Source organism: Ipomoea nil, unplaced genomic scaffold (assembly GCF_001879475.1).
Source record: "Ipomoea nil cultivar Tokyo-kokei standard unplaced genomic scaffold, Asagao_1.1 scaffold0418, whole genome shotgun sequence".
NCBI classification, from domain to species: domain Eukaryota; kingdom Viridiplantae; phylum Streptophyta; class Magnoliopsida; order Solanales; family Convolvulaceae; genus Ipomoea; species Ipomoea nil.
This window is the reverse complement of record NW_017616846.1, coordinates 390,001-400,106: the sequence shown is the minus strand read 5'-3', so window position 1 is coordinate 400,106 and position 10,106 is coordinate 390,001. Positions and strand designations below refer to the sequence as shown.

General features: G+C 39.3%; 4 protein-coding genes across 4 annotated transcripts; 1 reads left to right on the top strand and 3 right to left on the bottom strand.

Annotated features, from left to right (window-relative positions):
• Positions 1–280: 280 nt before the first annotated feature.
• On the top strand, positions 281–796 carry LOC109172473 (egg cell-secreted protein 1.1-like). The gene has a single exon (XM_019321632.1). The coding sequence runs from the start codon at positions 281–283 to the stop codon at positions 794–796; it is 516 nt and encodes a 171-aa protein (XP_019177177.1).
• Positions 797–1,134: 338 nt separating this feature from the next.
• On the bottom strand, positions 1,135–2,079 carry LOC109172472 (fasciclin-like arabinogalactan protein 19). Its single transcript, XM_019321631.1, has one exon. It carries the CDS (start codon positions 2,077–2,079, stop codon positions 1,135–1,137), a length of 945 nt encoding a protein of 314 aa, XP_019177176.1.
• Positions 2,080–3,681: 1,602 nt separating this feature from the next.
• LOC109172550 (probable mannitol dehydrogenase 1) lies at positions 3,682–6,555 on the bottom strand. Its single transcript, XM_019321723.1, has 5 exons — positions 6,416–6,555; positions 5,757–5,870; positions 4,423–4,936; positions 4,155–4,308; positions 3,682–4,033 (listed from the first exon to the last, which is right to left on the bottom strand). Exons 1-5 carry the CDS (start codon positions 6,511–6,513, stop codon positions 3,828–3,830), a joined length of 1,086 nt encoding a protein of 361 aa, XP_019177268.1. The 5' UTR covers positions 6,514–6,555; the 3' UTR covers positions 3,682–3,827.
• A 1,178-nt stretch (positions 6,556–7,733) lies between these two features.
• Positions 7,734–10,084, bottom strand: LOC109172551. Its single transcript, XM_019321724.1, has 2 exons — positions 9,615–10,084; positions 7,734–8,751 (listed from the first exon to the last, which is right to left on the bottom strand). Exons 1-2 carry the CDS (start codon positions 10,009–10,011, stop codon positions 8,105–8,107), a joined length of 1,044 nt encoding a protein of 347 aa, XP_019177269.1. The 5' UTR covers positions 10,012–10,084; the 3' UTR covers positions 7,734–8,104.
• Between the last annotated feature and the right edge of the window lie 22 nt (positions 10,085–10,106).

The window sequence follows — 10,106 nt, the reverse complement described above, 5'->3', positions numbered from 1 at the left end:
TCATTGGTGGAAGTAAATAGCGAATTTTTCCTAAATCGCAATTCAAAGTGAGATTCTAGACCCAATAGTGCCGCTGGATCAAGATTATGATTATAATTTGGATCAAGATTATGATTATAATTGAAGCAAGCATTCATGATAATTAGCTTCCAGTAATTGATCTGAACAGTTTTCAGTTACACAAATGATAGATTTATGGCAATGCATCTCTTCGCTTTCCGATCATGAATTCCTCCACCTATAAAAACATCTCCACGTCTCCTCCATTGGGCATTAAACAATGGCTCACGTTGCAACTACTACCACTCCCATGATCAAAGCTGTTTTACTGTTGTCCATGGCGGCTTCGCTTGCCACAGTTTCAGCTCGACCGTTGTCAGTGACCTCCGGTGCCACCGCCCTTCACGCGCGTCTAAGGCTGGATGAGGAAGATTCCGGCGGGGGTTCGTCGTCGTGCTGGGAGTCATTGTTCGCCCTGCGGGCCTGCACCGGCGAAGTCATCCTGTTCTTCGTGAACGGGGAGAAGTATCTCGGGCAGGGCTGCTGCCGTGCCGTTAGGACTATTCATCATAACTGCTGGGCCAATTCCGTGTTTGGCTCGCTTGGACTGACCACTCAGGAGTTTGATATTCTTCAAGGATATTGCGACGCCACCGCCGATGACGATCACTCTCCTCCGCCGCCGTCACCGCCACCTTCTCCTCAGCCTATCACTCCTACCCCTTGGCTACAACCTTCTCCTCAACCTATCGATTCAACTGCTTCCGTTTTCAGCTTCGACGCTACAACTCCATAGTTTGATGTATATTTCATTGCTATGAAATCAATGCTTGTTATAATCACTAATATGATCGAGAATTATTGATTTATAATCTCATCGATAATCAGTTTGTGATTACATGCGGTGTAAGAAAATAAGAAATGATTGAAAAACATTATGCAATGGTCAAATTTATGCGATTAATCACCATATTTGCAACGATCTAGCAAAGCTCTGCATCAATGATCTATATTGTGTAGTTTGTGATTTTACTTACAGAAACAAAGAGATTAGTACTTCCTGCAAATGTGAAACTGTGAAAACCACAAATTGAAGTTCGGAAATATCCAGAATATAGTGATGCTCGTATCAATTCAAACTACAGATAAATCTACTCCGGCCTTAGTGTGATTATTGCGGCGGCGGTCTCTCCGGGGAACGCTTCTAATTCCCTGGCGATGGGACTGACCACGCTTTGAACGTCCTGGAACCGTTCCTCTTTTTTCGGTCGGAGGCGGTGGTTGTACTCTAGGCGTCGCGGCCCGTACTGGTGCCCTAGGAATCGGAGCCGCTGGTAGTACAGTAGGCCTCGCGGCCGGTATTGGTGCCCTAGGAGTCGGAGCCGCTCGTAGTACAGTAGGCGTCGCGGCCGGTGTTGGCGCCGTGAAGTTTAGGCAAATGTGATGAGCGTTAACCTCATCCGGCGATGAAATAAGCCCTGATTCATTCTCTCCGTCGCAGTCCTCGTACGGCGAGCTATAACCGCTCAAAAGAATTCCATCGAGTCCGTGAACAACGATCTTCGACCCGAGATAAAGATCCGGATCCGAGAGCATAACGCCGTCGACAGTGACGGAGGCGTTGTCAGTTTTGTAGATCAAAATGCTGTAGTGAGGGAGGAGCGTGTCGAGGAACGGGGAGGAGAGGCTTTTGAGGTCGGAGAGGGCGAGAGCGCGGCTGGGGACGATGTGGTAACGCAGAGCGGCGACGTAATCCGCGGCATCGGAGGCCATGTCGAGCGTGTATAGAAACTTGTCTTTGGGGGAGAAGAGAGTGAAGGTGGCGCCGGCGGTGACTTTTATGGAGGAACTGAAGCCGACGGTGGCGTTGGCGGTGAGTTGGACTTGAAGGTCAGAAGTGGCGATGGCATTGCAGAAGAGATTGTAGCCACTGGACCTTAGGACTGTGCACATTGCATCCAGCTCTTGCGGATCACCGGAATCAGCATCGTCCGCGGCGGAATCGACGGCGGCGACGGTGGCGAGGAGGAAGAGTAACTTGAGGAGGAAGAGAGTAGTGCGGCGCCGGCAAGTAGTCATTGCTTGGTTAGGAGCAACAGAGAAGTGAGAGAGTGAGAGATATGAATTCAGTTTTGGCGGTTTCACTTTTCAGGAAGGTCCTTGAAAACAGGCCGGGAAATCTATAATCTATATAAATTAGGGGCATCTAAGAAATTATTGTTTGATTAGTTGATTTCTTTTCCACATACTGCATTTAAACTCCATAATTAGTTAGCTTACATGCAGTTATGATCATTTCACACTTACTTTACTGTCTTAATTTAGTCATTTTACATTTTTACATTCCAATACATTATGAATTATTGTGGATTTTTGTTTTTAGATTAAGCAAAACCAAATTATTATATAAACTTGTATGGACTAAACTCACTATATATAAAGTGTGACATAGTCACTTTAACTAAATTTAAGTGTAAAAATAATAATTCAATCCAATATAGTCAATTCTGCACATATATATTTGGTTACTTTGGTATGTGACTTATATACGCATATTTACTTTTCTTCTCCTAAAAGGTTGTTCTATCCATTTTAGACATAATTTTACACATTGTGACCGTTGAAGTTCGAACTTTGATATGTCCGCTGAACCATTGAACTAAGACCGTGCGGGTAACATATATTTACTTTTTCTAAGTATGCATCTCAACATATTATTCACATGTGCCTACAAATTTAATTAGAAGTGTTTTAAAATGCATTTATCATACATGGTTGCCATGCTTTAAGCTTCCATGGTTTTGCCTCAAAAATGGTCAGCCATATCACAGCCACAGAGAAAAGAGATGTAGAAGCCATTAGAGTAGAGGTTTGCTCAATCCAGGGAGTAGTTTTTCCTCTATGCATCTCAATCTTTCTAGTGAAACCAGTCGGTGCTTAAATTCAAAGGAAAGAGTCCATTCCAGAATATTATAATACGATTCTAATTCTCATGTATGTGGAAGAGATTGTGGAGTGATACTTCAAGTTTGAGAGGTTCTCTTATCTATTGGACTAGTCTTTTGAAATGAGCTACCAGTTCACATTTTTTTTACAAAATTAATATGAGATATTATAGTAAAAAACCGCTTGTAATAGGTTGTAAACTTGTAATTGAGGAATAGTTGGCGTGGGTGGTCGCACTCTTATCCCTTAATAGAGGTTGGGAGTTCGAACTCTCTCTCGTATGAAAAACCAATATAAACCACTAAACTTTATGTTTTCCCATCATTATGCCGTAGGCTGATACTTATGTTCATTTGCAGTATATTAAATATTCATTTTTAGTGTACTATTGATACACCTTTCAATGTAGACTGTGTTTCACACTATAATTTGTCTTTGTTTTGGGTTTAGACTCGACTTAATTCATAATTAAAATTTTATAATCTCTCGAGCCAAGATGTGGGGTCTATGGGACGAGGAACTTCGCCTTTTGAGGATGAGGATGAGAATTTGAGAATGCCCAAGCTCATATTGAAAGAGCTTGTGATTTTTTCCCCATTCATAGTCCACATTATATATAAATAATGCAAAACTTGGATTAGACTAGTGAACAGTTCAATTGACCTACACCCTAGTAGGTAACTGCTACACTAGTTGTCAGAATCAGTAAATCTAATCAGAAGAAACAAAGGCTCGTGAACTAAGGTTTTACCTTTATTGTCAAAAGTAGAACAATGTAATGTCACAAGACAAACACTAGTGCAGCAAGGTCTAGTGCAAGAATAGTACTTCATTTCAGCAATACATTCATGGTAAACCTTAATAGTATTTCAATGCAGCAATCACAAACTACTGGGCAGGGAGCTTGCCAAATCGATGACAAAACGATACCTGACATCAGACTTGGCGAGACGTTCCATGGCTGTGTTAATGTCATCCAAACGGATCACCTCAACATCTGCTGTTATGTTGTGTTCCCCGCAAAAGTCTAGCATCTCCTGTGTCTCTTTTATTCCTCCAAAGTCACTTCCCCCGATAAGTTTCCGGCCTGTTAAAGAGATGGATTAATCAAAACGCTATGGTAGATGCGATGCACCACATAAACTAAACAATGAGTGTCATATCTGCACTCAAGAATGGAGTGTCTAGGATAATGTAACCTATCTTACCTGCAACTAAAGGGAAAACTGGCAATTCTAGAGGCTTTTCTGGCAGGCCAACAGTCACGAGTTTGCCATCCATCTTCAGCAAACTGAGCAGTGGAGCCAAGGGATGGACAGCAGCAATAGTATCAATAATGTAATCCATTGTACCCGTTGCAGCCTGAAAGAATAAGCACATACATTACCATAAACCTGTGGTTGATTTAACACTAATTCAGTCTATTTGCATGAAAAGTAAGTAATTTTTAACTTTTTAGGATGATTATTCACTTACCTGTAACTGGGCAGGATCAGTACTAATGAGGAAAGAATCAGCTCCAAGCTTGTTAATGGCTTCATCTTTCTTCCTTGGTGAAGTACTGATGACCGTTACTTTCAACCCAAATGCCTTGCCAAATTTAACTGCAACATGACCAAGCCCGCCAAGTCCTGCTACACCTAGATGCTTCCCGGGCTCTATCATCCCATAGTATTTCATCGGGCTATATACGGTGATACCAGCACATAGCAAAGGTGCACCAGCATCAGAAGGCAGGTTATCAGGAAAACGAAGCACAAAGTGTTGATGAACAACTATCTTGTCCGAATAACCACCATATGTTACTGTGCCATCCCAATCCTTGGAGGCGTAGGTAAATATTTTTTTGGGGCAGTAACTCTCCAAATCTCGCTCACAGATGTCGCATGTCAGGCAGGATCCGACTATCACACCAACACCAACTCGGTCACCAGCTTTCAATTTCTGAACATTACTCCCTGTCTGGGTAACAATGCCAACAATTTCATGCCTGCACCGAGAAATTTGAACTTCAAAGGTAAAGTTAATAAATCCAAGCTTTGCAGAATTGTGGCAATACTTGATCCAAGACTGCCCCACTATGAAATTAATGATGCTCTCATGTTTCTACTCACACTTGGAGAAGCTAGTAAGCTACCCTCTCCCCTGCTCACTGTGAGATGTCAAACACAGCATTCAACCTACTTCTTATTCCAAGAAGTTCAATTTAACACAATCAACATGAATGTGAAAATGCAAAACTACACAAAGAAGGCCACAGGCCAGCCTTGTATGGCACTTCTGCATTTAGTTCTCTTTGTCGAGAACCTCACCTCTTCTGTTCATTCTCTAAGCATCAATATCATAGAATGTAGCATTTCCAATTTCAAAAGAAATACCATCACTTCTTGCCTTAGTGAAGTGCCTTGAAATGGCATCCTCTAAGCCTTGATTAATGCAAAAGCTATAATGCATTACAACAAGTGATGAAGCACCATTTTGTCATCATCATAAAACATTCTCTCCCTCTATCTCTGTTCTACATCACCCACACTCTTTCTATGTCAATCCATTAAACGCTTTCCGAGTAATCTAGGCCTTACACACATATTGCATTTTTATGTAAATTCACCAAAAAAAAATCATAGCGTGAGCTGGCACAATGAGATTTTAATAACTACAGTATTATGTTCCTTAATACATCAAGAAAGTAAAACTTCAAGAGCAAAGAGATAAAGCAATAAAACTACAGCATTCAGATCCAAATCAAGAAGCATCCAAAACTAAGCATGCAAAAGCAATTCAATAAGCTTAAGGTTTTTATGTCATACCCAGGCACAATTGGGTATCTTGAGAACCCCCAGTCATTCTTCACATTATGCAGATCAGAGTGACAAACACCACAGTAGTGTATTTTGATAGTCACATCATCAGGGCCATTTTCTCTGCCAAACAATCAGGAACATAGCTTTCAAGCTTGAAAATACATACTTGCATTTAAAAAACAAAAAATTAATTAATAAAGAACAACAAATCGAAATAAACAATGTGGGAAGTAAAATAAGTTCAAGCATTTTGGGAGCCAACTGAGCTGCTTAAGCTATAATATTATTAAATTATTAACAGTGGTGATCTGTAATATATTTAAAAATTATTATGGAGTAAAAGATCAAATTAGCTAATGACGTTGCTGTTGATTTTATTTTTATTTTTTATTATTATTTTTTTGTATTTTAAAATTTTAAAATTAAAAAAATAAAAATAAAAATTGAACATCCTCTTCGTCTCGACCGAGACGAAGAAGTCTGTTACAAAACTTTCTTCCGCCATCCCGCCGCGGCGCCGCTATAAGATCGGAACTTACACCGAGTATCGAGATATTATCTTAGTACTAACAATGGACAGACGGAGTATTTTAAAATTTTAATACGAAGACGATGAAGAAATGAAGACACTACATTGACTTAAAACGAATCGTTGATGTATATACCTGCGGGAGAAGTTGAAAGGAGAGAGAATGCCGGAGGAATCTCTGGCAGCCCAGCCGAAAGCCTTGCGCGGGTGCTCGTTTTCCGGCGACGTCGCCATCTTTCTCTCTTTCTGTTTCTGTGGAAGGAATTTGTAGTGGAGTCTCCATCATTTTCCATTTATAAAGCCAAGGAGAAGTGATTAAGTGAATATCGACTTTCTATTCTAGCATTCAATTTTATTCCATTTTATTTCGCTTTTCGTATTTTTTGTTTTTTTTTTCTTTTATTATTTGGTAAAGAATTGATTTAAATTATTTACTATTTTTTAGTACTACTTGCTACAATTTAGTATGTTTGTTTTTTTATTATAAAGCTTTTCATTTTGAATTGGTACATTGTATCCCACCAAAATTTAATTCTGTTACTACTAATTTGAAATTGTAATAAAAGTATCATTCTATTACATAGTTATTCACAGTAAAATTACTTTTTAAAATAATCTATATCTCTATCTCTATATATATTAAAACAAAATAATTGTCCTAAAAATTTTCACTCCAAATGTGAAAACATTTATTATATTCATATTAATTTATAAATAGATTCACGTAATTCTCAAAAATTCCCCTCCAAATGTGAAAACATTTATTATATTCATATTAATTTATAAATAGATAAATAGATTCATGTAATTCTCAAAAAAATTTCCACCAAATGTGAAAACATTTATTACATTCATATTAATTTATAAATAGATTCATGTAATTTAACATGTTGAGTAAAAGAAGAATATAATATTAGTTACTATTGTTATATATATATATATATATATATATATATATATATATATATATATATTATAGTAATTATTATAGTTTATAATAATTTGTTATTATAGTATAGTATTTTAATTAAATTAAATTATTAAATTAAATCATCCTTAATTAAATCATTTAAATTAAATCAGTCTATATATTTAGTATTACAAATAATCATTCTTTTTTTGAATGTTATTGACTCTATTACAATGTAGTATCTGTTCATAACTACTTTCTTAATCTACTGAAGCACAAAGAGCCAATTACGCCTCCATAAATTGATCACTCTCCTCGTGTTGAAGAAACAGCCATGAGAGTCCTGGCAGCAGCCTTTTCAGGGATCACGACCATCGCCAATACGTACTGGGACATTGTTAGAGATTGGGGTCTGTTGCAGAGGAACTCCAAGAACCCTTGGTTGAGGGACAAGCTCCTTGTTCCAAACAAGGCTGTTTACTTTGCTGCAATTGTAAGTTAAAAAAAAAAAAAAAAAAAAAAAAAAAAAAAGCCATAATGAAAATGGCAGTCTGTTTTCTTGAAATCTTCATGTTTTTTGCTGGTCCAAATGCAGGTGGTGAACATCATTTTGAGGCTGTTATGGATGCAACTGATTCTGGGTTTTAATCTTCCGTTCTTCCATAGGAAAGCCACGGCTGCCATTGTTGCCTGTCTGGAAATCATCCACCAAATCCTTTCAAAATGAAACTTTTGACCATACCTCGTGTTTCAGAACCTTGTTTTACTTTGTGCAATTTTTTCACCAGCTTCCGAACCTGAGTTATCCAAAACTACACAGGCTTCATAGTGACTTGTTGATCTCACATCCACATTCTCAATATACGTCTTTTTACCAGAAATGTATCACAGCCATTAGATTTTTCTTCATTAACATCATTGATTTTGTTCAGAAGCCTTTGAGCAGACACCCCGTACTAAGAACTGGCCATCATTTCCAGATTGGAGTTTCAAAACATGTGGCATGGCTAAAAGAAAACAAGAAAACTTCTTATACCCATACAAGTCTTTATCTATACTTAAATTGCTTTTATCCAGTTCTGAGCGAAGTTCTTTACTTGAAATTCCTGCGGGTTTTGAGCAAAGGATATGAAGGATAAGCTTCTGAACCGCTTTTGGTATCGGTCGAAGTTTCAAATCTGAATTAGAATTAGATGGCTCCTGAGTACAGGAAAGAGCTGGCTGTTCCATATCCACAAAGGGGTCTTCAAGAGGTGACTTACAATGGCCATACCAAGAACCATAGGGACCGTCTGGCGGTTGATTAAAATGCCTTCCTGTGAGGTTCTCCCCTCTAATTAGAGCATTCCATTGCCACATGATACTAGCAGCACTGCTTAGAACACTGGGCACAGATTCTAGACTAGCAAGCAAGATGTTATAATTGTTCATCCTTAGCCGGTGCAGGATACCGGCGAAATCTCTATCTCCGGAAATCAAGAAAAGGTGTGCTGGCGGGGGATTTTGGGAAACCCAATACATAAGGGCCACAAGAAGGGACCTATCAGCACTGTTCTTTCCACCTGAATTAAGAAAAAAAGAACTTCCATAATTGAAATGGTTGGGACTGGAAAAGTTACAGGATTCTGCCTCAACAAGGAGTCATAAAATACTGTAAAGTTGATTATCTTTTTGTGACCTTAAACACCAGAAAGCAAAACAAAACAGCCTATCAATATCTATAAAAAAGTAAGCTAACTTTGAACAGATAGTTTTATCATTTGGGAAATGAGGGAAACCGGTTCCCATTAGAGGTGGCCAGGATTTGGTTCAGTTCACGGCTCATAAATAGCATGAACTGTAACCTATATACGGTTCCTTAGTAGTTCACGAACCAAAGGTTCCAGTTCTGGTTCATTTTTTTTGGTGTAAACCACGAAGTGGTCCGGGTCTTCTTTCTCTGTCCGTTTGACGGTCCAGGTCCAACCGACTAATCCCCGTTCGCTCCCGAGAGGCTCGGAGCTGGCCTGGAGGGAATAATCGCTTGTGGGAATCGAACCCGGGTTATCCCAAAATTCTCCCCTTCGAAGAGAGCTCATTTATCATCTGAGCTACCACCCCGGGTTTCCAGTTCTGGTTCATGAACATTCGGTTAACCGGATTATTATTATTTTGAATTTTAGGTTTTGCACCATGTAATTAACTCAAATTTGCACCATACTCAATGCTATGAGTCGATGAGACCACTAATATTATGAAATACTACATACAAGTATACAACATATATTCACGTATTAAGAATAATGCTATTCCCATTATATATATATATTCACTGCATTTCTAAATTCCAAGATTTCCCAGACTAATTTTTCAAAGCATACATCAACAAATGACAAATCAATAAGAGCTATAAAAAAATAAGCTAAGTTTGAAGAGAGGGTTTTACCATTAGGAACGTGAGTGAAACTGATTCCCGTATACGAAAGGGCCTCCTGGTTAACCCGCGACATCTGCATTACATCTCCAAAAGCCGTGATTTGGATAGGACCCATGATCCCATTAGCCCTAATGGCGGCAGTGATGCCCTGGGTCACCCTAAACACGTTGGAGCCAGTCGGCAAGTTGCAATTCTCGAAATCCCACCATACCGAGACCTTAACACGCCGGCTTTCCACCGCGTGCCGGCGGGAAGAGAAGGAGGTGGCGTGGGAGGGGTGAAATGGGGCGTTGGAGAAATTGGCGATTTGAAAAATGGGGTTTGTGGAATTGTAGAGGGATACGGCGGGAATGGGTCTTGGAAAAAGGGGTTTTGAGAGAGAGAAGTGGAGATGACGGAGCCTCATGGGAGAGGAAACTCAGGCCCCAATGTCGGTCTGCGCGGTAGGGTTTTAGTGGAAAGGGAAAGAGGCATAAAACCCTTCTACAAGCCACCATGTTT